At 37.6% G+C, this 27,446-nt stretch overlaps 1 protein-coding gene and 1 pseudogene across 2 annotated transcripts in view; one reads left to right on the top strand and one right to left on the bottom strand.

Annotated features, from left to right (window-relative positions):
- WWP1 (WW domain containing E3 ubiquitin protein ligase 1) overlaps positions 1–27,446 on the bottom strand; it is a 113,510-nt gene that overhangs the window by 18,531 nt on the left and 67,533 nt on the right. For both annotated transcript variants that reach the window (XM_040625785.1, XM_040625786.1), the window contains exons 10-20: positions 17,768–17,863; positions 15,768–15,942; positions 13,578–13,632; positions 13,407–13,491; positions 13,149–13,277; positions 10,405–10,480; positions 10,226–10,297; positions 8,377–8,465; positions 4,492–4,651; positions 872–1,005; positions 644–784 (exon numbers count right to left, since the gene is read on the bottom strand). In XM_040625785.1, the coding sequence (XP_040481719.1) occupies positions 644–784; positions 872–1,005; positions 4,492–4,651; positions 8,377–8,465; positions 10,226–10,297; positions 10,405–10,480; positions 13,149–13,277; positions 13,407–13,491; positions 13,578–13,632; positions 15,768–15,942; positions 17,768–17,863 (1,212 nt within the window). The remainder of the gene's footprint in view (positions 1–643; positions 785–871; positions 1,006–4,491; positions 4,652–8,376; positions 8,466–10,225; positions 10,298–10,404; positions 10,481–13,148; positions 13,278–13,406; positions 13,492–13,577; positions 13,633–15,767; positions 15,943–17,767; positions 17,864–27,446) is intronic.
- On the top strand, positions 18,924–22,671 carry LOC121101689 (annotated as a pseudogene).

Here is a 27,446-nt window from a genome sequence, read left to right as displayed (position 1 = left end):
CGTTACAGAGAAAGTGAAGAAAATCCATACGGTGCAGGATCACGGAATTCAAGGGAACAAAGAATTTCAAGACAGAGGCTGTGGCGGGTACTGTGAAAAGAGTAAGTTAAAGAGGAAAAGTGAACTGGAGGAGGAACTGAGCATCAGACTGCTGGGCACGGCCTGGCCTCCAGCCTGGGCTTCGGTACTACCTGACAGCACCCTGGGTGCTTCATCTAGAAATAAAGAAGATGCACAGTCTTTGCAAAGCCCTTTTTAGCCCCACTGTTCCATAAATTTTGATCTGGACAAAGGCAGAATGCTTACAACAAGCAGAAGTGGGAAAGTGAAGGTCACTATTTATTGTCTTATTTCACAAACACTGGTACTGTTGAGAAAAACTTAAATAAATGTACATCAGAGGCAAGAGAAGTTATTTTAGTACATTTGAATTTCTGAGTCCTGTTAGAGCATGTTTATAAACTGAGATGAAGACTCAGTAGAGAGCAAATGACAAAAAAGGGTAAGTGAAAGGAGGAATGAATGTGCAACAGCTTCCCAGAGGAGTGAACATGGGATCAAATTAAGGGCACAGATAGAGGACTCAGTTCTGACACACTCCAGAAATTCTAAAGATTAAGGTCAATCAGGTGTATCACCTTACCCAATATATTCATCTTTGTTCTCCTCAGTCACCAGGATATTGGAACCTCCCAACTTCAGGTCATGCGAAGTAACCTTTCCCAGAATTTCCATGTCAACAGAAAAGTACATTTCTAAGCCACATTCTTCAATGTTGTTATCTCTGGGTGATATAAATATATATCAACTAATTAACATGATATCTAAATTGGCTTCGAGAAAATGTCTATTGAAAGATCAATCTTCAAACCTTATCCAGATAAGGGAGTTATAAAACTCAGTATCAATAGATTCCAAATCCTTAATAGTCAGTTTTTTACTTAGCATACGCTTGTAGAATGGTAAAGAGAAACCAGTATCAATAAACTTCCCATGAAAAAGTGCCTGCCAAGAGAAATAAAAAATTTTATTTAAAAATTTGTAAAAATGATTTTCTTATTCAGAGCACAATGATAACAGAGAAATCATGAGGCTTCACAGGCCAAAATAAGGACTTAAGTAAGCAACCAGGATAAATCATGAAAACCAAAATATTACATAAAATGGTTAAGTATGAAACACAAATTACAGAGTTAAATGACTTCAAACACTTAGTTCTATCATGTCCGATCAGTAACTGTCACTGAGGATGGTAAAAGAACAGTATCAAACCCCCACTCTTTCCGGTATGTTTTATAAATTAAATTAACCTAACTGGATGCAGAAATATGGACGGAGCCTCAGGGCTCCTGGGCATGCACCTGGCAAGACCCTTCCTCCACTCCTTTCTGACCACAGTTGCCTAAGAGATTTGCAGGACTGACCCCATTTGCCTTCACTCCTGCTCACAACAGCCAACAAAGGAAGCACCAGACCCCCTCAGCACCCCGATTCTCACCACCAACTGCCCATCCATCTCAAAATCCAATTCCATTTCTCACACCTCCCCTAACTCCCAAAACCATCTCTATGCTTTGCCTTCCGAAGCTCATGATCCATCATTAACAAAATCCCCCCCAGATTCCTTCTTTGAAGATCCTTTAGCATCTTGGTTTAACAAACATCTAGCATTTTTCTGAAGACTTTGCTTCTGCCCAAGTCCTCCCAAAGGGATGCTGTTTCTCTCCCATCCCCCTCATGTCACCAGGCCTGGAAGTGGGGCAGGTGTTGCTCCTCATTACTAATTCCTCCTCCCCAAATCTGCCCGTCTTAAAGCTCATGGCTTTATAGCGCCCCGAGTGGCTTACGGCCCCACCCCGCCCCCACTTTGTTGCCATCAGCCCTAGATCTCTGAGTTTCTCCTTGTTACTCCCTCAAAATGCTATGTTCTTCTACACTACCGTCATAATTTTAGACATTCCAACATCTACACTGATGATTCTCTTACTACCCTTTTTAGTCCTTTCAATAACCTTAGTCTTTCACTTAGCTAAACATTCTCGACATCATACCTCAGATACTGGTATCAGCAATAACTGCATTCCTTCACAAACTCAATTTCAACCATCACCTAATTTTCTAGCTCACTGCCTTTTGCCATGGTATCTGCAATTTTTGATCCCACTGAGATCGAAAAAACACATGGAACCTTATTACTGTTTCTCAGCTTCTCAACAAAGCTATTTCTCTCTCTATTCAGTTTTGATTCCATCATCAATCATTAAAATTACTCCCGTGTACACCTTCAAACCCAGCCTCTCCTCAAAGAAATTCTGGCAAAATCCAAAGCCTAGCTAAACACAACCCTTAACCGACTCCAGGCCTGTGCCTGGGTATTGGAACATGCTAGGAATGCATACACAGCCATGCTGACTAGTTCATGATCAACAACCTCCAGTGGGAGCTTAGTGCTGCCTGATAATCGTATTTCCCCACTGTACTCCCTCTCCCAGGTGACTACTATTCCTCAAATACTTTTCCCTACTCCTCACTCTGAGCTAATTATCTTGCTTTCTATTTCACTGAGGAAACAGAAGCCACCAGAAGAGAATTTTTGTGTTCCACCACATCTGCTCACTACTAGCATCTGAATCTATATACTCTATTATCTATTACTTCTCTGTGTGCCACACATCTCTCCTACTCAAGGTCACTGCTCCCATATTCCCTATCTCTTTGACTTCATCAAATTAATTCTTCTCTTTGAGTTCATCAAATTAATTCTTCTTACTTCATTATCATTATCTGTATGTAAATGTTTTACTCTCCTCCCATTCTAGATACTGCCCGATTTCCCTATCACTGTTTATGGCAAACTTCCTTAAAAGATTTGTTTGTATTTGTTGTCTCCATTTCTCCTTCTGTTCTCTCTGGATTTCACTTCCACCAATCAATTGTTCCTCACTACTGCTCCTGAATCTTTCCCCTGGCCAAATCAAATGGTTATTTCTAAGATCTCCTCTTGCTTATCATACCAGCACTGGACAGGGCTGACCACCTTCCCTAGCCCTCTGGCAACTGTTCTTATTTGATTCTCCTACCCCCTCCTCCTCAGCTCTTTTGTTGGTTCCCTCTCATCAACTTGACTTGCAAATGTCCTTAAACTTCTTCTGTCCACCCTTACTCCTTAAACAATCACATAGCCCTAACCTAGCTAGATAACCCCTCATCGCCAGACTTATATACCCAACTCCCTATTCTACATCTCCATTTGGATGTCTATAGGTATCTTAAACTTAACAAACCAAATCCATTTTTTTTCCCCCAAATCCAAATTCCTGATTTTTCCCAACCCCACAACCCTTAGGAAACAGCAACTGCAACCAAACACACAGGCCATAAATTTTGGCGTCATACTTGACTCTCTCACACTGTGCATTTAAGCTCCCCAAAAGTTCTGTTAGCTCTAACTACAGAATATATCCAGAATCCCAACCACTTTTCTCACTACCTCCATTGCTAGACCACTCAAGTTCAAGCCACTATCAACTGTCACCTCGATTGTTGCAAATGGTCTCCCTGCTTCCACTGTTACTCTCTTCTGCCCCCAATTACAGTCTCTTCTACACAGCAACCAGACCATGTTACTTACATTGTGTCATTCCCTGCTCAAAACCCATTAGTGAATTTCCTAGAAGTCCCACACAGTACCTTTCAACCCCATCTCCCACCAAATTCTCTCATATACTCTGCTCCACACATGCCATTTTCCAATCAAAGATATAATTCCACTTTGGAGCCTTTTTCTTGCTGTTCCTTATGTGTAGAATGTTATTCCCCAAGATATATGCATCATTCAATCCCCTGCTTTCACGTTTCTGTTCATGTGTTACCCTCCCGAGAGTCCACCTCTAATCATGCCATATAAAAAAGCAACACTCCTTTTCCCTCGGCACATACTTATGTGTTATTCTGTCTCCCTCTGACAGAATTTAGATCCCTGAGAGCAGGGACTCTGTCTTTTTATCATGGTCTCATCTCTGTCATACTACGATGCCATAGTAGGTGCTCAATAAATATTTGCTGAGTGAATAGACAGAAAGTACAAATAAATACAAACACTTCTGAAAAGACAATAGTCCCACAAGAGTTTCTGCAAAGCTCTGAAAATTCCCCAAACATCAGTCAAGTGCAATTGTTATACAATGCAGATTTTCCTTTTACGCAGAAGTAGTCACACCATAATTAAGCTTTAATTTATAAAATGAAAGAACTTTTAAAGACTAAGCAGCTACATCAATGATCCTCATATTCATAATCTTGATTTCGTACAGGTACTCAAAAAATATGGTCCTCTCCTTTCTAGGCAAACTTCCTTGGTAACAAAATTTGTGAATATATACAACCAAGGATAACGTGGATCATGTTTTTAAGTCCTCTCCAAAATACTTTTGAAATAAGCAAGTTTAAATAAATAAACGAATGAATAAATAAAGGAAAATAAGAACTTACCATAGCAATAAAGCGACCAATAAAACAGAAGTATGAAAGATGGTCTGGGTTAATGGTTGATGCTGGATTTATTTGTAGACAATAGTTGTTCTTGCCAGCATACTCAAATAAGCAATACATGGGGTTCAAAACTTCATGTGAAAGCAAGAAAAACCATTCTCTAAAAGAAAATAAGATTATTTTTTAGCATTAATACATACAGGATTTTAAAAACAAATCTTAAATACACTCATGCACACATCGTATCTCTGCTCAACAGCCTTTAATAACTCCGCTGCCCAATTCCTCAGCTCTCAAGTCTTCCTATGATCTGGCCCTCCACTGAGTTACCTGCAGTTCCTATGATGCCGAACTACAAACTCGGTGCTACTCACAGATAACATGCTTATTTCTATGCCATACTTTTGTTTGGGTACGTCTCCTCAGTGTCAACTCAGCCTATGTAGCTCCCACTTTTGCTTTCAGTCCAATTGAAATTCATCCCACTTCAATTTTTTGAAGGAACTTTCAGCATATTTATTTGTATCAATCACTGAATACTTGGTCATACTGTGATAACAACCACAATATTATTCATTTTCCTGTACATGACCTGCCCATCCATTAGACTAGAAGCTCCTCAAAAGCAAAGACCAAGTCTTCATGTATATTTTTGTATCCTTAACTCACAGGCATTCTAGGATCTATATGCAACAGGATTTAGTAAGTATTTGCCAGTGATACTGACATACACAGCACTGCTGCTATGGAACAGTTCTAGTTTTATTGCCAACATATTACAAATGGAACTAAAATGAAACACATGAAATCTTTAGCATTCTCTAACTTATTACCACCCATTTTGCCCCATTTATCAAAGTCTAATAATGAAATCCAACTGGATAAAAGATTAATAATTCATATTACAAAATAAACCCAATCTGCAAGACTCTCTTAAACATCAATTTCTTCTAAAGCAGGGTTCCAAGCTCAAATGCTTATAGTGATCAGTACACGTGGCTTCCTTCTCTGCTTGGGCTTCACATTCTCTACTTAACCAACAATCACCCATTCTTCATTGTATCCCTGATAAAAGTTATTCCAGTTGTAAGGAAGAATTCTTTCTAAGTAGATAATCATTGTCCTGAGATGACAGCGCAGTGGTGGGCACAGAGTGAAAAAGAGTGTATCTATCCTACAGGGCTGAATCAGCTATGCAGATTCAGCCAATTGATGCCATGTCAAAAGGTGGGAACATGGGTTTAGGGTTTTTAAAGAGAAGGCAGAAATCTTGATTCTTAAACATAATCTAGTGATTTTCTTTAATGCTGTCAAGTAATTGAAAAAAAAAATTAAAATCACAATGGGAGCCATTACTAGGCAGGCTAAATCTGGCCTGGAAGCCCATTTACAAAAGCTTTTCTAAAGCTTTAAAAAATAATCTCAGAAACTGCCTGATCGGTAGAGAAGGGAGTCTTCCCCTAAACAAAATCAACTAAGAAATGATAAACACCAATTCACAAAACTAAATCCAGTCCCAAAGTAGTAGTTGAACCAAGTGACTTCCCACTGTAACAAGAACCCCAGGGGAAAGGACTGACAGATCTGTGAGAATGTGTTTAGACACAAAAAAACTAGAAATAAACTTTCTAGTTGCTGCAGATTACTTTTAGCAAACAGCAGCCCAGAGAAAACTGAATACATTCAAAGGAAGAATGCCTATACATGGTATCTGACCTGTATACCCTGACACTAAAAGAAAAGAAGGAAAAATTATAACTAACAAGAGGTGGAAGAGTTCACTTTCAACACATCATTTCCTATACTCTCAAATAAACAAAAGATAAACCAGAGGTTGAAAAAATTATGAGACAACAGATGAGCTAGCAGAGCCTAGAGAAGAAAATGAAGAAAATAGTAAAGCCACTAATGAAGAAAAATCACATTAGAAGCAACAAAATGTAGGGCAGTACTGCATACAGTAACATGAGGATAGGTTTGAGAAAATCAAAACAAAGTGGAAAAGCACAAAGATAAAAATAATCAGAGAAAAGATGACAGACATGTAAAACTGACAAAGAAGATTCCACATACCCATGACTGATGTTCCTGAAGAAAAATGGAACAAATGGAACAGAAAAAATATTCAAAGACGTAATAGAAGAAAATTTCCCTTAAATTAAGAAAGATCTTAATATGCGCCTAAGAAAAGATATAAAACAATCAACAATGAAATTAACGAACTTCAAGGAAAAGGACTGTGTGGGCATCCAAAGGAAAAAAAAAAAGTTTCCTACAAGGAGCTGGCCTTCCACTTGACACGCTATAACATTCAGTGCTAGAAGACAGTGAAGCAATGTCTACAGAGTAGTGGAGAAACTAGTGTTGCATAAGCAATTTGTATCTAGTGAAGTTATCAATATACAAAAGCAACAGAAATCACATTTTCAAACATGCAAAACTAAAGGAGTATACCACCCTTGTGAACTCTTGAATAAACCAAAACAGGAATACATGAATCAAAATTAAGAATTTGGGGGCGCCTGGGTGGCACAGCGGTTAAGTGTCTGCCTTCAGCTCAGGGCGTGATCCTGGCGCTATGGGATCGGACCCCACATCAGGCTCCTCCGCTATGAGCCTGCTTCTTCCTCTCCCACTCCCCCTACTTGTGTTCCCTCTCTCTCTGGCTGTCTCTGTCAAATAAATAAGTAAAATCTTAAAAAACAAACAAAAACAAAAACAAAAAAACAAAATTAAGAATTTGGGAATAAGAAAATCATGGTATGGAGTAACTGAATATATGTGTTAAAACCCTCAAAACATAAAACTAGATCCAAAAAGTTGAGGTAACTACGAGTACAGACAAACACATGAATGTTATAAAGTCAGACACTGTAAAAAATAAAACCATATTTCATTTCTAAGGTATATATTTCTTTTTAATGTCTGAACATTCCTGAAACTGAGATAAATCATAATAGATGTGATATGAACACTTATTGTGATAGGTAGTGTTCCTTTTCTGAAAAAGCTTAATAATGCACTGGAAAAGAAAATATGCTAATTAACCAAACCTCTGATAATCCCACATATATGCTCCCACCTATCTCTTTCTGCCTGCTGTACTGAAATTGTGATTTTGTAATTCTGTACACCTCTGAAATATTAGTTTAAAAAGATCTGCTCCTATGAAAAGAAGGTTTTATTCTTTTAAAAGATTTAATGGAATGTTCTGCTAAAAAATAAATCATTGTCAAATTAGGTTTGGGCAAAACAAAAATTTTTAAAGTTGTTCATTAAAAAAAATTAAAAATTAAAAGGATTTCCCACTCATATTGCTTCACATTTTCCACTGTTAACAATGTATTTAATGAATATGAAAAACTATTCTCAAAAGGACTCAGACTGGATTAAAACACAAACATAAAACCAACATACACTGCTATAATAGCAAAAATTAAGAAACAACCTTAAGCATGCTGATCCATTAATTATGGTATCTACATACAATGTAATATTATGCAGCCATTAAATAAAAGAGAGTATTAGCACCGTTAAATAAAGGAGAGTATTATTAGCTCCATATAGGATATGAAAAGCTGTCCATGAGATATAAAATGATAAAATGAAGTTCCTATATTGTGCATGTTGTATGATCAATTCTGTTTAAAAAAAATAGCAAACATGTACTATATCACACATACATACAAATTCATACATATGCAGAGAAAATGTATAGGATAACCAAGACAGTAATAATAATGCTTACCTCTAGAATTGTACTAATATTTTAATTAAAAAAAAATAACTGGATTGCTACTGAAAAAATTTATCTTTTCAAGAATACATCCATCGCATACAATGGAGACATACTTATTTCAAAGCAGATGTGTGTTTTTATTTTACCTTGCTAGACCACCATAATCAAGTCCTTCTTCTCCTCTAAATATTACATACAATCGCCTTCTCAAGTCATAGGGTTTTAATGCCATAATCTAATTAAAAACAAAAACATGAACATTTAAAACACTCATATACATTGTTTCTTCCAAAACAATTCAAATTTCATCTGCTTTTCCAAATGACACATTTCCTTAGCTCATATAACAATGCCTTTAACTCGAGATCAATTGATGTGTTCCACAAACTAGCAGAGATGTACCTTACTCTATTAAGCTTTCTGTGATTCACCTTCTAAAATCTCTTTCCCCTCTTCTATTAAATGGTAGTTCAACTTTGGGTTAGTGGAAAGGGAGGAAGAGTGACACAGAAAGCTTTTAAGTTTAGAAAATACTCCTTCCCCTGTCGCTCCCCAAATTTTACCAAAATCTTGTAAAAGGTGACTTGTAAATTTTTCTAACTAGCAACATTTGATGAGAAGCAAAAGAGCTTGCTCTAGGTCCTGCTTATACCACATATTCCATTTCTCAGTAGGAAAGGAACTCAGCTAAAGCAAAGAATTTATATAATACATATAGCCAATTTTCATAATCCTTAATGGCTTACATTAGGATTCTAGCAAACAAGCTTTACTTTTGGGTAACAGTGAATTACTTCCATCACCCATGTCAAAACCAAAGCCAAGACTGGCATGTCTGGTTGACGGCACAGCTCACCAGCAGGACTTCACCTCATAGGCAGTCACGCACATCAAACAGACCATGGTTCTCCCCACACCAGAGGACAAAGCAAAATAAAGTCTTTCATGAATCTGGATGTACACTTACTATAAAAAAGCTCAAACAGAGCTTAGAACAAGCTAAGAATTTATTAACTCAAACCAAAAAAAGTTTTGATAATAGCTGCATTAAGTATCTTGCCCAATTTCCAACAGTTAGTAAAATTAAGCTAGGATTTGAACATCTCTGATTTTGGGGTGCTGCTTATTTATGTAAAAGTCCCTGTATACCTATATACATCATTGTAATACTTTCGGGGCAGGGGGGAATGATAAGACTTTTATGAAAAATTCTCCACATCATCAGAAAAAAAGAACTGATAATATCTTGATTTTTTTTTATCTTAAAATATTCTGCAGATGATTCAGGAAAGGCAGACATATTTTATTCATTCTCCAAATGTCTGAATACCTGCTATGTGCAAGGCACTATTCTAGGTACTGAGCTTAACAGCAGTAAATGAAATAGTTTGTGCTCCCATGGAGCTTACCTTCCAAATAAAATGGGTCAGATGGTGCTAAGTGTTACTGAAAAGAACACATAAAGGGCTAGAATGAGACTATGAGGGAGGTGAGCAGGGACTCCTATCTTAACTAGTGTGCTCAGACAAGGTCTCTCTGAGACCATAACCTTTAAACTGAAACCTACAGGAGGTAAGAGCGAACATTAGGGTTACTGAAGGAATACTTAAATGGAATAGAGCATCCATACTGATTTAATTTTAATTTGATAGTATTATCAAGACTTGTTTGAGTTAATGAAGTGTTAGAATAAGTGTCAAAATGTGTCAACTTGTTCCAGAAGCTGTTTAAACTTCATTTGAAATGGACATAATGATAAGAGTTATCTCAAAGGGATGTTGTGAGGATGAATTAAATGAAATGATACTTATAAGATGCCAGTGCCAAGAATATGGCAATCAGACAATACATGATGGGGTTAATTATGACTATTATTATAATGGACACTCCGTAAGTAGTAGTCATGGTTTAAAATTTCTAAGCCCTAACTCCCTTCATATATATAAAATATAATCAGACAAGTTGAACTGTTTATTCTGATAAAATCTTCCTTACCTGTTGGAAGGAATCTTCAAACAGTGTCTGCCGGGATACATTGATCTTTACATGACTGGGTAGTGCATTAGACTAAAAACAAAAATAATATCGTGATATCATGTAAGCTGTAGTACAGGCATAGTACAAAGATAAGACTAAATGATTATGAACATAAGATTTATTTACCACTGTAGTACCTGGCACAAATAACGGAAGTGAGCAAGTTTCCACCTAAAGCTGCGTTCATAGGCAATCTGTGGACCACCTTTAGTTCTAAAGAGAAAAAAAAGGAACCATATATTAATTCAAAATAAAATTGGATATGTAATATTCAATACCAGAGTCCTACAGATGACCACAGGAAAGTTATTTGTTGGGAGAGAAGATACATTTGATGCGCCAAGAGGCTTGCGCAATGAGGACAGCACAAAGAGTGAAACTGTATGTCTGTATGGGTCTTCTGTAAAGAAGTTAGTTAAATGAAACATTAAAGTCTATTACTGACTATTAAAAAAAATCTTTGATAATACTTAAATCTAAGGAGGATAGAAGCTCTAGACAGAAGAGTCAGGGAAGGAAATTCTACCACAATTTAAACCTAATCTCCAACTGAAAGAAACACTGCTAAGATAATATGCAAGGAAAAGCAACTTCTAAGAACAAGTGACACCCAGGTCACATGGCTCAACGGATCAGTGAGGGAAGAGGCAGAGGGGGTGGCATGGAGGGATAGGTTTGATTCACATTGAGAAGGCCTGCGACTTACGCGTTTTGAGGGAGAGCCTAAGATATAAGCACAAAGATCTTTCATGATCTTATGGAAAATTTTGGAATGGATGGAAAATATTCTATTATGTTGTTAAGTTCAAGTGAATTCACTGAACAAATATTTGTGAAATATATAGTATTACCTGATGTTATTCTAGCCGATGAGAGTGTTATTTGTTAATAAAACAGGTAACAAAACCTGTTTTTGTGGAGGTTATATACCAGTGAAGGGGACAGACAAAAAACAGAATAAATAAGTAAACTATATATGAAGTGTGTTAAAAGGGGATAAACGTTTTATACTCCTGCTCTGCAAACAGGAATGAGAGAGAGAGAGAGAGAGAAAGGCGGTGTAAAAAAGATATGAGTCGTATGGGGAGAAGTTTAAAATTCTGAAATGGGTGAATGGCGTTGAGTTCACAGACAAATTCATATTTGAGCAAAAACATGGAGGGCAGGCACTAAGTCATGCACATATCTGCGGAAAGCCCAGAATAAAAACTAAGACCCAGAAGTGAAAGCCCAGGTGCTTGAGGTATAGCTAGGGGGCCCATGAAGCTGAAGCACAGTGAATGAGGGGAGAAAACAGAGATGAAACTGAAGAGAAAACAGGGGTCACATTCTGTAAGGCCGTGGAGGCCACTGTGAGGACTCTCCTTTTCACTCTGAGATGGGAAATCACTGAGAAGTTTTTGTGTGAAGGAATGATTTTATACTTTTTTTTTTAAGATTTTATTTATTGATTGATTTGAAAGAGAGAAAGAGACAGCCAGCGAGAGGGAACACAAACAGGAGGAGTGGGAGAGGAAAGAGCAGGCTTCCAGCACTCCCAGCGGAGCAGGGAGCCTGATGCGGGGCTCGATCCCAGGATCCTGGGATCATGCCCTGAGCTGAATTTAATGACTGAGCCACCCAGGCGCCCAGGAATGACTTTATACTTAATAGAAAAAAAAAAAAAAAAAGTCAATCCTATTGCTAAAGGGAGAATAACATTATATGAGGTGTGGGTAGAAAGCAGAGAGACAGAGGCACCACTCCAGCTGATCATGTGGTGGTAGTAGACGTGGTGAGACCTAAGTGGATTCTGGACATACTCTGAAGCTGAGGTAGCTAGAAATGTATTGTGTCAAATGCTCCTAAATCAAATGAGACAGGACTGCAACTAATCCCTGAATTAACAATTAACAATGTGGAGGTCACTGGTATCCTTAACAAGTTCAGGGTCAGCGGAATTTCCTTGTAGTCCGATTGAAAAAGATTAGAAACAGCTATCTAGAGACAATGCTTTCAGGTACTTTTCCTAAAGGGCAACAATAAAAATGAATTTTCATTGAATTAATTTGAAAGGTAAAATGTTGTGGTTTGTTTTTATCTAGGAGAAACAGCAGCTGATAAGAATAATTCAGTAGAAGAAAAACTGATGATGGAGGATAGAAAGATGATAATTGCTGGAGCAATTAAATGGGAAAGGGGGAAGATCTAGAGTGCCATCAAAGGGACTGGCCTTTGGTAGGAACAATGACAGTTCACCTATAGGATTAAGAAGGAAGACAGATGCTTGAGGTGGGCAGATGTGACAGTAGGAATTTGCAAAAAACAAACAAGCAAACAAATGAAAAACCAAACTCCTTTTATGGTTGCTTCTATTTTCTTAGTGATGCAAAGATACCACACCTAAGAGTAAGGATGAAGGTGAGGTCTGTTTTAAGACATTTTTTATCTGGAAAATTCAAATGTGTTGACATCTCATTCTTTCATGAATTACAGTAGTATGATGGGCAGTTAAGAGCACAGACTCTGTGAATAGACTGCCTTGGTCTGAAACCAGCTCCATTCCCTTCCGCCTGGATTTGCACAAGTTAGGTATGCTCCCTAAGCCTCACTTTCTGTGCTGAAAAAGTGAAAACACCTCAAGGGGTTGTTGGGAAATAAAATGATCTAGTTTACACAACGTTCTTAGAGCAATACTGTGCACACAGCAATCACTAAATATTTGCTATCGTTATTATTACACATTATGTGCTACAAATTCATTCCGTAGTAATGTAAAGCAATGATGGGTATTACTTATATAGGTTTTCTTGATCCACAAAATACAATCTGTTGCTAAAATTGAGGCTAAATTTTTATGTCCTCATTAAACAGCATTTAAGAACTTCAGGTTTCCACTTACACAGATGACTTCCCATTGCGAGGATCTTTGAATGTTGTTGTTCTTGTATTATGATCAACAAAGTACCTAACACCTTCCCGAGTATACCTAATTTCCCAGCCTTCTGGCAGGGGTTCTTCATTCTGTAAGCTAAAAGATAAAGTTACAGTCACAAGGTGAACATTTCCTAGGTACTAAAAACATCCGAATCAAGGTTTACTTGATTCTATCTACAGATATACGTAAGATGACTTAATTAAGGCCTTAGTACACACATACCCTTGAGTTCTGGGATCTTCCCACTGGGTTGTTTTTGTGTTATGATTCACAAAGTATACCCTGTCGGTTGAATCCACTCTTTTTTCTAAAAAATAGAGTGAGCACAGCATTTAATGACTATTTATACTATACATACCTTCAGATATTTTTACCAACAAAATATCAGCTTACCCCAGCCTGGTGGCAAAGGCCCATATGGGTCATTTTCTGCAGCTAACATTGAAGCCTGATTGGAGAAAGGGTTGGAGGGAAAAATAAAAACATTACTATAATATAAAAGCAAAGATAAATTAAATACTTGGTAGAACATTTTATAGTAATTTTCTAAAAAATATGATAAAGGAATGTGAATATAGTGATTCCAAGACACAAAGTACATTTAAAAATGTCATGAGTTAAGAAGAGTCCATCAGCTGATAAAATCATTAGTTTTTCTAAGATGATTTAGAAATAATATACTGAGATCAATATTTTAATTTTTAGCCCTTCTATAATAATCTATTAGGAGTGAAATGAGAGAGAAAGAGCATATAGAAAATTGTCGTGTTCAAATGAAAAATATTATTTGTTTAAAAGTACAATAATCACAGTTCTCCTTAAGACATACCTATAAACAAAACCAACATTAAAATCCAGCCTCATCTTTATACAAGTAAACTTTTATCTTAATATTAGTATCTTTTACATATTCATAAATAAAAACATTCATGCTTACATATATTATAATCCAGAAATATATTCAGAAGAAAATACATTCTACTATCAATTTGAAAAGAATGATAAATATAAAAATCATCACACCTGAAAAATTTTCTTAATGATAAAGTTATGCATCTTGATAAGTATTTTATAACCTTATAATAGATGCTGTTAATTTTACCAATATCCATTTCCCACACCTTCTTCCTTCACACCCAAACCACTGTTTTGTTCGAGGTAGCCATGTGTCCGTCTAATTCCATTCCCAGCCTCCTCACAGCTGAGCTGGTAGAATGACCAATTCTAGCCAGTGAGTACTGGCAGAAGTCCCTGGTAAGGACATCCCTTTTCGAGTAAAAAGGCAGGACTTTCAAGTTAAAAGCCATCTGCTCTTCTCATTCCCCTCTCCCTTTCTTCTTGTCTACACTGGGGAATGAAGCCCAAAGGGCAGCAGCTCTGTATGACCGAGGTAAGCATGAAGCAGGGTAACAATGCACAAAGAATCTGGGTACCTAAGGTGGCATTACTAAGCCAATGTATGTGTCAGCCTGGACTTTTATCCCAGACTTGTGCTATACTTAGATAATTATACCTGAACCTGTTTAAGGATGTTCTATGCAGGAGAACACACTTCTACTACATCCCTATGACCTAATTCTACCATTTCCCCAAGGTTCTCACGTATACAGCTAAGCTGACCCAGAACAAAAGCACACAGTATGTAATTTCTTGTTTACTATATACAGCTAAACAACGAAACCTTACTACAGATTTCTGTACAAGTTACCAAAGAACCAGCAATTGGTGGCAGCAGGAGTTGCTATGTAAGCTGGGTTGGCCCACTCCCTCTCTGCTGGCTACAGATCACCAGGAAAATGGGTCAACCTGCAAATGAGAACTTATTATTTAACCTCTGAAGAAAATGGAGCTGAAAGAGCCAGGTTGAGGCAGGATAATGAAAAAAGAGTAAAGTTTTCTTTTTGTGTCTTTCCTAATTCCTCCCTATCTGCTAGCCTCTATGTTTTGGGTTTTCAAGTTGCCTCAAAACACTCTCTAGAGATGCCCGGTACTTAAAATTTGTATTTTCCACTTCCTGTGATCAAACCTATGTAACAAAGGTTTCCCTCTACCCCCAGTCTTCTTGTGGATGTTTGCTTATGGTCACACACGGACCATCAATTGGTCAAATTTCCAGATAGCATTAGATTTTTTGGATAAAACTATCTCCAATTCCAGAAATATCTTTGGTAGGCCAAACACATTAAAGTGTTGTTTCTGAGAATCTGGGATGGGAATCCAAACAGCTAAAAAATGGCAAAACTAGTCTTAAGTAAAATCAGGGGGTAACCAGTTTTGCTTAAAGCAAACAAAATGATTATAATTAAAGGCAGAAAACTGGGAATTAGGAAAGACAAATTATTTCATTAAGAAATTTCACTTACGAAACTACCACTTTTTAAGACAAAAACCATACTTATGTTAGTAAACTAGAATTAAAAAAACCTTAAAGTGCGTATGTATATCAGAAATAATTATTATTTATTAAAGAGTAAATAAAAAGTACCTTGCAGTGCAGTCTATAACATTTAAAAATCATCAAAGTAGAAAAGAGCAAATGCCTGGAGGAAATAGTTGTACTGACATCTTACAATCTGCTATTACCGAATAGAGGTATCGCTGGTTGAACTGTTGCATAGCCCCCTGCAACTGGTTCCGCTGAGACTGCCACTGCTCAAAGTTTCGAACAGACTCCATGGTAGGCCGCTGCCAGGTTGTTGTTCTGGTGTTATGATCCACATAATAAACTCTGCCACGATCATCAACTCTTCTTTCCCAACTACCACAAACAAAAGCAGCATCAATAAAAATTAAACAGAAACTGGAAAGTATTTAGTTAACAGTTTACTCATATAATTTAAAAATCAGAGACACGACAACATAACTTTAAAATTTTGAACATGTAACTTGCTTTTTTTAGCTAAACTGCCTTCCCATTCTACCACTACATGATTTCTAAGAACTGTCTAAAAAAGGGGCCAAAGACTGAAGAGTCTCAGTATTAATCTGACTACCCTCTTTTTTTCTGGTTAAGAAGCTACTGTGTGCTCACTGTACACCTAGCAATCTGCACCTCTAGCCACTGCCCAAGTTCAGGGCTGTAACTCAGCTCTTACAGGTCTTTACCTTCCTGCTATTATCCGGCTGCTGAACATAAGTGCAGATTCAATCACGTCATTCCACCTATTACAGCTCTCCAGCACAGCATAAAAATGAACCCAATCACCATTTCGGCCTCATCTCCCCTAAGATCTTTCAAGGGACCTACATGAGAGCCAGATCAACTACTTGCTGGTCCCAAGTGTATCATATGTTTCACTTTGTCATCTCCGTTTGAATATTCCCTCAAAATAAAATGCCCTTTCCTATTCTGCCACCAACTGAAGTTCTCCTCATCCTCCCAAGTTCAGATAACCATAGTCAATTTGTGCCATTAACTTAGTTATGTAGCTTACTTGAGGGACAAGGCAAGCCTGGCGTTCTCCTACTTGCCCCATCTCAGCTCCATTGCAAACACTTCTCTGTGCCATTAACTCATACAATGATTTAAGAATCTTTTCAGTAACCAATCTCACGAAAGTTACATTTCTTGCTTTGAATTTTCTGGACTTGGAATGTGTTTTATACTGGTGGACTTTAAGTTACCTCTGTAAGGACAGATATTCTGAGTAAGTAGCAAAGACAATAAAGAAAATATTGCAGGTACAGGCAGAGTGGTTTTTTGGATATGCATGTTTGCATGTATATATGTATGTATGTATGTATTTACTTATTCATTTAAAAATTTTTATTTATTTATTTGAGAGAGAGGAGAGAAAGAGACAGAGCACGAGCAGAGGGGGAGAGGCAGAGGGAGAAGCAGGCTCCCCACTGAGAGGGAGCCCGATGCAGGGCTTGATCCCAGGACCCTGGGATCATGACCTGAGCCGCAGGCAGACGCTCAAGAGACTGAGCCACCCAGGTGTCCCTCAGAGTGTTTGAGAAGAATATAAATAATATAATTCAACTAGCTATCAGCACAATATGTATAAAGAGTTATGAAAGATAAGAACACAAAGGAAAAGGAAGATCTGTTTGTGAATGACTGTGAATGACAGCCTAACAGCATGAATTTATTTAGCATGTAATAGAAATGCTTTTATTCACTTAAGACCCTCTATAATTTTAGCCATAATGTAATACAATTTTACTTGTAGTAATCTTTTAAGATCATAACTTTGAACCACTCTCACATCTCTTGTATCATTAAATCTCATATAACATAGCTTAGATCACTATCTTTGGAGAACCATACATATAAATTTTCCTAAATAGGCCTTTCATTCCTTAAAAACTAATGACAAGCACTAAAACTGAACCAAAATTCCACAAGTAGTCTCAGTTACTCATGCCAGTGTTTGACAATCTCTTGAGGAAGCCCCTTCAGACTAACTGTAGAAGAGATACGATATAACAAATCTCATTTACTGAAGTTATTATTCACAGAAGTAAATGAAGGAAATATAACATGCACAATGGAAGAATCACTTTATTGTAATAAGTAAGTTAAAGAAATCACATGTATGATAAAACACAACTGGAGATGCATAAAGATGCCACATTACCCTGGAGGTAAAGGTTGCGGCCTCTCCCATGTGGTTGTTCGAGTGTTATGATCCACGTAGTAAGTTCTACCATGAGGATCTTTTCTCTGTTCCCACCTTTAATAAAAATCCAAAAACAAAAATAGAAGATAACAAACTAAGACAATCTGAAAAATCATTCCTTCTTATAATCAGGAAAATTACAAGTTTTACTTTAAAAGGTTATATACACACACACATACAAAGTTTCTTTTCCTAATTATTAGTGCTTTTTAAGTTCTTAATTATTCCCCTTTTTTTTCTTTTGAAGATTTTATTTATTTATTTGACAGAGAGACAGGTGGCGAAAGAGGGAATACAAGCAGGGGGAGTGGGAGAGGGAGAAGCAGGCTTCCCACTGAGCAGGGAGCCCGATGCGGGGCTGGATCCCAGAACGCTGGGATCATGACCTGAGCTGAAGGCAGATACTTAATGACTGAGCCACCCAGGCACCCCTCCCTTTCTATTGACAGTATTGGAAACTCAGTAAACATAGTTAGCAAAGGAGGATAAAGTAATACCTAAAGTTTTAAAAAGTTACTAATTTATAGAATTTATCATCAGAAAATTTATTATCAGAAAAGACAAATCTAGGGGCGCCTGGGTGGCTCAGTTGGTTAAGTAGCTGCCTTCCACTCAAGTCATGATCCCAGGGTCCTGGGATTAAGCCCCACACTGGCTCCCTGATCAGCAGGGAGTCTGCTTCTCCTTCTCCCTCTGCCCTTCCCCTGCTTGTGCTCTCTCCTCAAATACATAAATAAAATCTTAAAAAATAAAAAAAGACAAGTTTAATCAAAAGCAGAGGAATTTTCAGCTTAATATCATACTTAAGGCCCAAAATAGTAAAGAGGCAATATCCACTTTTGCCTGCAATTTCAAAAATACACATCTAAAAGCAGAAACTGCATTAAAGTATGTGGTGACACTGCTCCACAAAAATTCTTCTACATGCATACAGCGTCGTCTTTTCGTATACAACTATCTCCGTTTTGTTTTTGGTAAAACTTCTGAGTTTACAGACATCTCAATTTCATCTTTTTCTGTTTCCTCTCAAAGACTCTCAATCTCTTATTTTCCCCACTCTTGTTTTCTCCTTTGTGATTCCTGTTTCTTCCTCTCCATTCTTTCTGTAATATGGTATAGAAGAAAAATGTTAAATGTAAAACATAAAAACTTGATTATTTCTGAGTTTAACATTCTTGTTTTTCAATTGAAAGGAGAATAAATGGAAGTATTTTTCTCTCTCTTAAACCCAGGGACCCAATTTAATTTGATTCCTTTGGGATAAAGAGGACTTTAATTATTAAACTTTTTTAAAAGAGTTTTTAAATTTATTTTAGAGCGAGCGCACGCAGAGTGGGAGGAGAGGCAGAGGGAGGGAGAATCTCAAGGAGACTTTTCACTGAGCATGAAACCTGACACAGGGCTCAATCTCATGACCCTGAGATCATGACCTGAGCCAAACCCAAGAGTCAGACACTCGACCCTAAACTATTTTCTTACACAATGATTATACATATTAAAGCTATTCCCTAAGCAAGGTTTACACATATATACAGACTTACTTAAAAAAGGCATGTAAAAAAATTAATAGTTTGCTTAAGCTGCATCCAATAAACACAAGTCACAAAATGCTTCAAAAGTAACAACGAACAATAAAAATGTCCAAGTTCACAACTGACTCAGGATCACGTAAGTTGTTAAACTTATCTATTAAAAAATTACTATTGCTCTCTTCCCTTTTGTGGCCATCGCTGAAGCATCAGCAGCCAAAATGAAGTTCAATCCCTTCGTGACTTCTGACCAGAGTAAAAACCGAAAAAGGCATTTCAATGCACCTTCTCACATTCGGAGGAAGATTACGTCTTCCTCTCTTTGCAAAGAGCTGAGACAGAAGTACAATGATCAATCTGTGCCCATCCAAAAGGATGATGAAGTAGAGGTTGTGCTAGGACACTACAAAGATCAGCAAATTAGCAAAGCAGTCCAGGTTTACGGGAAGGAATCCATCATCTACACTAAACGAGAACAGTGAGCGAAGGTGAATGGCAGAACTGCCCATGTGGGCAATTCACCCTAGCAAAGTGGCTATCTCTAGACTAAAACTGGACAAAGACTGCAAAAAGGTTCTTGAACGTAAAACCAAATCTCACCAAATTAGGAAAGACAAAGGGCAAATACAAGGAAGAAACAATTGAGAAGATGCAGTAATAAAGTAATCTCACATATGACTTTAAATAAAAAGCTAACTGTTAAAGTAGAAAAAAAAACAGTCATATAAAATCCTATACTGGAACAGTCATGCTACCCTGTACCACAAAAATTAGGTATTTCTTACAAAAAAGCATTTCACTAAAAAAACCCTGAAATTTCAGATTTTATTTGCTTTTATATAATAATAAAAGTTCATGGGAAAGCAGGATTCAAATATGGAATTTCATTTTAAAGACAATTCAGGAATATTTGTAACACATATAAATGGGCTATTGATTTGTAGGAAAGCTTAACAGCCCAAAACAAATACCTTCAAAATGTATGAAGTTTCAAGAACTTCCTGATAATGGTACTTTTGTTATTTTTAGATATTAATTCCTATAATCTGTCCTTGGGTTTTTACTGCACCTCTGTAGCAAAACTTCTAGGTTTCCATCTTTTCTTTATAAATACTCTTTACCATGTTTAATTTAGCTTTAATTTTGATCAAAATTATCTATACTTTCACATAGTTACATACCTTCACAGTTGCACACACCTTCATACATAGTCTATGTCCCCTTAACTTCATTTTCCATTCTACAAATGCAACATTTTCAACTGTCTTAGCCAATTCTTTCAGTATTTACCTCTTTTCATATTAATAAGCTTACTTTATTATTTTATATTTAATTTCAAACAATATACATTGATTTCTCACTGTGAAAGATGCAGCTGGAAGTCTCCTTCCTGCACACACATATATACACACACTGTAACACTTACCCTCCTCTGACCATTCCAAACACATGCACACCTTACAGTTATGTGATATAAAACCCTCCTGGCAACTGAGTCATGGAACACTGCATTTCTTTTGTCTCCTTTCCTCCCATTTCCTTATTTTCTATGTACTTATTGATTTAACTCCAAATACTTTTCCAGCTGCATAAATGTCCTCTCCAAATGTTCAGGCTCATCAGGTATTTATCAATCACAGTTGCCTCCTGATGAGCTGCTGGTCTCGCCCGGCCAACTGTGAAGCTGCGGCACATCTGCCATCTTGGGCTTCCTTTCACCATCATGCTGGTGATTCCTTTCCCACCCTTTCTATCAAGACACCTAAGATTTGGAGCCCATGTCTTTCGTATTCAGTAGTTAATTTTAGAGAAACACGAGTCCTGGTAGCTTCCTAAGAAAAAATACATGGGAAACAGACTTTGGAAACTGAGGATGTCTGAAAATGTTTTTATTCTGTGCACACACTCAACAGTGTGGCTGATTACAGACATCTAGAGTGCATTTAATTTCCCTCAATATTAAGTTGCCTAACAGCTTCTTGTGTTGATTCCGAGAAATCTAATGCCATTCTGATAAGTATGAGATCTGCTTCTATTCCCTTTTTAAAATCTCTGGAAATGTTTAAATTTTTTTCTTTCGCCCCAACATACTAAAATTTTCACAACAAAGCATCTTAATACAGATTTATTTTCACTCATTATCCTGAGTTTTGGTGAGCCCTTTTAATAAGAAAATTCATGCCCTTCATGTTTGTTAAGACTTTTTATTAAGGATTTCCTCCCATTTTCTCTCTTTCTGGAACTTTTATCAGACGCCTTTGAACTGGTACTCTAAATTTTCTATTTTCTTTCTTTTATTTTATAAACCTATCTTTTTGTTCTATTTTCTGAGAAATTTCTTCACCTTTATTACCCAAGTCTTCCACTGAATTAGATTTCTAAGAGATTTTGGTTCTTGGAGTATTCTGTTTTTACACCTCCTTCTTTAATGTAATGTATGTTATATCTACTCTTATGTCTCTGAGAATATTAAAACCGACTGGGACCTTTTTGTTCCTGGGTGCCGATTGTGGGATTGACTGAAGGAGTACAGAACAAGGCTATTTCACTGCAGGACAAATAGGTATCAGTATTTTTAGTCTTTTTAGGGTGGGGGGTTTCAATAGAAGATAATTTCAATCTGGGTGAAAAGGTAAAATCCTGTTGTCAATATTCTGGGATTTGAGTAGGTAAGAATGCTTGGGTTTGAAAACTCACTTATAACTTTATTCACTTACTAATCTCCGGAAGGTTCACTTATGTCCCAATTTAGCACAGTCCTTGCCCTCAAGTATGCCTGGTGTTCCCAAGTTAGAGAACTTCCAGAGAAAACACCCACAGGCAGGATACTAGTCCTAGCTGCAGGGAGGGGAATTAAGGATTCATTTCTCAAAGTGACTTTGAATCTTGCTGTCTGTCGTCGTGCCATCTTCACCACCACTTCCTACCATATCTAATGCTGCCAATTCCTGACCCTTTTAGAGTGCCAATGCAGAGACCAGGCTTGTCCCCCTCACAGGCCAGAATTCAGCTCTCCTGGGTTTGCCAGGTCAGCTCCACTTAATCATCCTCCAGATGACTACAGCCTCATGAGAACCTGCACCGAAGCACCCAGCTAAGCCACTTTCAGATTCCTAAACCCCAGAAACTATTTAAAAATGATATGATTTGTTGTTTCAAACTGCTAAATTTGGGAATAATTTGTTACACAGCAATAATATGCAAGGAAATACTATAAAACCATTCAACTCTTGGGGCACCTGGGTGGCTCAGTCGTTAAGCGTTTGCCTTCGGCTCAGGGCGTGAATCCAGGTCCTGGGATCCCAGGTCCTGGGATCGAGCCCCACATCGGGCTCCTCCACTGGGAGCCTGCTCTTCCTCTCCCACTCCCCCTGCTTGTGTTCCCTCTCGCTGGCTGTCTCTCTCTCTGTCAAATAAATAAATGAAATCTTTAAAAATAAATAAATAAAACCATTCAACTCTTGATCTCAGCTCTGGTTGTGATCTCAGGGTCGTGAGTTCAGCCCCCATGTTGGACTCCACACTGGGTGTGAGTCTACTTAAAAATAAACCAATGAATAGAATAAAATAAAATAAAATAAAAATAAAAATTGAAAAGAATAAAGGCAAACCTACATATATAGATCAACAAGCTTTATGAAGACTGATGTTTAAATCTGTATTGCTCATCAGTGTACTAACAGCACAAAGCACAGTGCCTGCAGAGGTGCTTAATAAATATTTACTAAATATTTGCTGAATGTGTGAATCATACTGACATGGACATATGACCAAGTTTTAGAAAGCACTATGAGGTATTTACCTAAAGGCTACAAAAGCACTTCGGTGGCTCACTCTGTTAAGCATCTGACTCTTGATCTTGGTTCAGGTCATGATCTCAGGGTGGTGAGATTAAGCCCCACAATGGGCTCCGCACTGGGCATGGAGCCTGCTTAGGATTTTCTCTCCCTCTGCCCTACCCACCACTCATACTCTCTCTAAAATATATAAATAAACAGATTTGAAGGGATACATACATCCTGATGTTTATAGCAGCATTATCAACAATACTCAAATTATGGAAAGAGCCCAAATGTCCATCGACTGATGAATGGATAAAGAAGAGATAGTATATATACACAACAGAATATTACTCAGCCATCAAAAAGACTGAAATCTTGACATCTATAACAACGTGGATGGAGTTAGAGGGTATTGTGCTAGGTGAAATAAGTCAGTCAGAGAAAGACAAATACCACATGATGTCACTCACATGTGGAACTGAAGAAACAAAACAGACAAACATGGCGGGGGAGGGAAAGAGAGGCAAACCAGAAAACACTCTTAATTATAGAGAACAAACTGAGGATTACTGGAGAGGAGGCTGGGAGGGATGGGTTAAATGGCTGATGGGTATTAAGGTGGGCACTCGTTGTGATGAATGCTGGGTATTATATGTAAGTGATGAATCACTAAATTCTACACCTGAAACTAATACTACACTGTATGTTAACTGGAATTTAAATAAAAACTTGAAGAAAAAAAAAGCAACTGAAAACTCTACACCATGTAGAGTATGATCCCATTTTCTTAAAATAATTCTATAAGTGTATTCAAAACAGTAATTTACATAGCTACTCGCTAACCTCTTCATCTACTTCTATCTTTCCTCACAGAACCTGTCACTATATGACATTACTGAATAGGTTGTATGTGCAAGGCCCCAGCTGGTCAGCCTGTTGTTACACATACTTCATAGCAGCAGAGTCTTGGGCTCTCTTGGCCCTCTGAACACCCAGGGCCTAGGGTAAAGTCTGACACAGAGAAGCTCTTAAATACTTACTGCAGGAATAATATATAGACACCATTCTCTGAGTGTTTTTGTATGGCTTAAATATTTTACTTGGTTATGCCTTAGCCTGTGATCAGAAACACATTAAAATATTAGGGGGAAAAAATAAACATAACCAAGGGTTCCGTCTATATAATAGGCTATGAAGCCCTATTCTAGTTTTATCTCAGGTAAACTGCAAATATTTCCAATTTAACATTCAACAAATATTCAAGTAAGCTCTCATGTTCCAAGCATAATGTAAGCCATGGATTCTTTTTTAAGGGAGGGGGAGAGGGAGAGAATCTTAATTAGGCTCTATGACCAGCATGGAGCCCAAAGCTGGGCTCGACGTCACGACCCTGAGATCATGACTGAGCTGAAATCAAGAGTCGGACACTGAACTCACCGAGCCACCCAGGTGCCCCTAGACACCTATTTTTAATTTTTCCGAAACAGGGGTTCACTTTCAAATTTCAGTGTTTTTGCTCCTAACAGAATGTATCTTTCTCAAACTTCTTCTGTAAAGTGCCAGATAGTAAATATTTTAGGCTGTGTGAGTGGAAAGGCAAAATCAATAATATTATGTAGGTACTTACATGATAAGAGCAAAAACTGTCATGCCCCACCTCATTTTCCTAGCAGCTGGTCCAAGGGGAGGCAACTTGCTGAGCTGTCACTCCAAAGTGAGATTCTACCTCTTGGAGCATGGCAGTTGCCACAACTGAGTCCCCAATATGTAGGTGGTAACCAAGGCTTTGGGCAGCAATGATGGAGGAAGGTACTAGTAGGGGGAAGGAGAGGTGCAGAGCAAAGGATGATACTCTGGATTGGTCTGGGTGACTCACGGTGACAGCCTGCTAGAGCTACACCCATGGGTCCTATAAAAGTGGTGGGCTGGAATTGGCAAGAGATCAGAATATCCCAGTAGTGGAAATTCATGAATACTTCCCAGTAGGTGCAAATTACTTGGCTGAATGATGAGACTTCGCAATAAAATTCTTTAATTTCATGGATCTAAGTGCTACTTTGTAACTGCCACACATCACTTCAACCATAACATTCTCCTTTCTACTATTTAAGTATAGTCTCTCTGTCTCATTGGGACATTATACATAAATTTTCAAAACCAACTACTGAACAAAGACCTTGCTTTAAAAAAAGTTAAATGTGGAAGAATTTGGTGAAATGTATTACAATAAAAATAACCGAATTTAGTTACTGACTGACTAACTACTGGTTTCAAACTTGGATAATGGGATAGATAGTAAGACTTGCCTTTCTCAACCACAAAGAGCAGTTACCTCCTTCTCTCCTGTACTGCTAACTTCTGTGCCCACAGACTCCTGCCCATCAGAAGCTGACTATCCTTTAAAGTCTCTCCCATTTAAACAAACAAACTTTAAAGTCTCTCCCATTTTATAAAACAAAAACTAACCCTCAATTCTCTTATCTCCTCCTGCGCATTTCCACCAACCAAACATTCCTTTCTCTTTGTGTTCACAGGTAAAGTTTTACATACTGGTTCTCTTTAAATGTTTGTACACATTTCTACCCTTCCCATTCACTCCATCACACAGCGCTCTGAAAACAGCTCTATTTCCCAGAAATTGCTTTGTCTAAGGTCAATAATAAATAATCCCTTTGTTATTAAAATTCAATCAGTGCCTTTCAGTTCTTATCTTACTTGAATTTTTTAGTTGGTTTTGACCTTGTTAACCATTTCCTCAGAGGTATTTACAAGCCAGGGCCTTTGCCCAGTTGCTCACTCACTCAAAATCATTTAATCGGGCATTAATTCACTTATTTAACAAAATTTACTGAGTACCAGCTATGTGGCAGGTATGGTTTTGGGCACAAGAAGTACAGAAATGAACAAAATAAAGCCCTTTCCAGTCCAGTGGAAAGAAAACTGACAAGACACAAATATATGTCACTTGATGATTTAAGTGTTATAAAGAAAAATAATACAAGTTATGCTGATTAGAAGAACCCTACTCAAAAGCATTCCTGCTGATTCCATTTATATTAAGTTCTGCAACAGGGAAAACTAATCTAGAATCTATAGTGGAAAAAAATCAGAACAGTGACTGAAAAAGGTACTTAGAGAATTTCTGGGATGATGGTAATATTCAATATCTCGATAAGGGTTTGAGTTAACCAATGTTTGTGTTTGTCAAAACTCATCAAAATGGTATAGTTAATACTTGTGCATTTCCTTCTATGTAAACTTTACCTTAAAAACTTTAAACAAATATTGAACTCTAGTTAATGATATACAAGCTGAAGTACTGAGGGGCAAAATGTACTGATGCCTGCAACTCACTGAATTGCACTTAGATAGATAGAGATGAAGAGACAGGAGATAAAGCAAACAGTGAAAGGTCAATTACAGAATCTACTGGTAGACATCGAGGTATTCACTGTCAAATTCTCTAAATTTGTCTGCATGTTTATAAATTTTCCTAGCAAAAAGCTGGGGGAAAATAAGGCAGGTAAGTGGATGGGTGCAGCAGGGCCTGATTTAAACAGGGGGAAATCAGAAAAGTCCTCTGGAGTAAGGTAACATTTGCGCAGAGACCTGAATGAGTCATGCAGATATCAGAGGAATAACATTCTACACAAAAGTATGGGCAAATGCAAAGATCTTTGAGTGAGATAATGCTTGACATAACACTCCAACGTCATCTCCAGACTGGAATACTCTTCTCTCAGAACACTCGTAATTCCAGGCACTGTGATTCCTCTGGTAATTAGCTAAATAGCTGAGCAAGTTACAAAGAGAGGAAACACAGGAACTAAGAAATATTTCTGAGGAAAGAGAGAAGATGATGTAAATTTGAAAACTGTTAACTCGGGGGCAGTTACACAAAGACAGTACCGCCTAAGCCAGAAGAGTTCCACTCTTCTATTATACTACTCACAACTAATTACCAGGATGCATCTTATCATCACCCTATGAGACCAGAGTCCACCTTAGTGCTGGCTATTTTAATTTTTCACCTGGATTAGAAGCTTCTAAACTTTTCTTTTTTAAAGCATCTTTTTTTTTTTTTTAAGATTTTATTTGAGAGAGAGAGCACGCGCGTGCGCGAGTAGGGGTGAGGAGCAGAGGGAGAGGGATAAGCAGACTCTAGGCTGAGCGCGGAGCCCCACGCTGGGCTCAATTCCAGGACCCTGAGATCATGACCTGAGCCGAAACCAAGAGTTGGACGCTTAACCAACTGAACTACCCAGGTACCCCTGCTTCTAAACTTTTTTGATGACAGTTCACAGAAAAAGAAAAATATTTTACATA

This window comes from Ursus maritimus, unplaced genomic scaffold (genome assembly GCF_017311325.1).
Source record: "Ursus maritimus isolate PB19 unplaced genomic scaffold, ASM1731132v1 scaffold_9, whole genome shotgun sequence".
Lineage (NCBI taxonomy): Eukaryota > Metazoa > Chordata > Mammalia > Carnivora > Ursidae > Ursus > Ursus maritimus.
The sequence above is the reverse complement of the archived record's forward strand: the minus strand, read 5'-3'. Positions and strand labels throughout refer to the sequence as shown.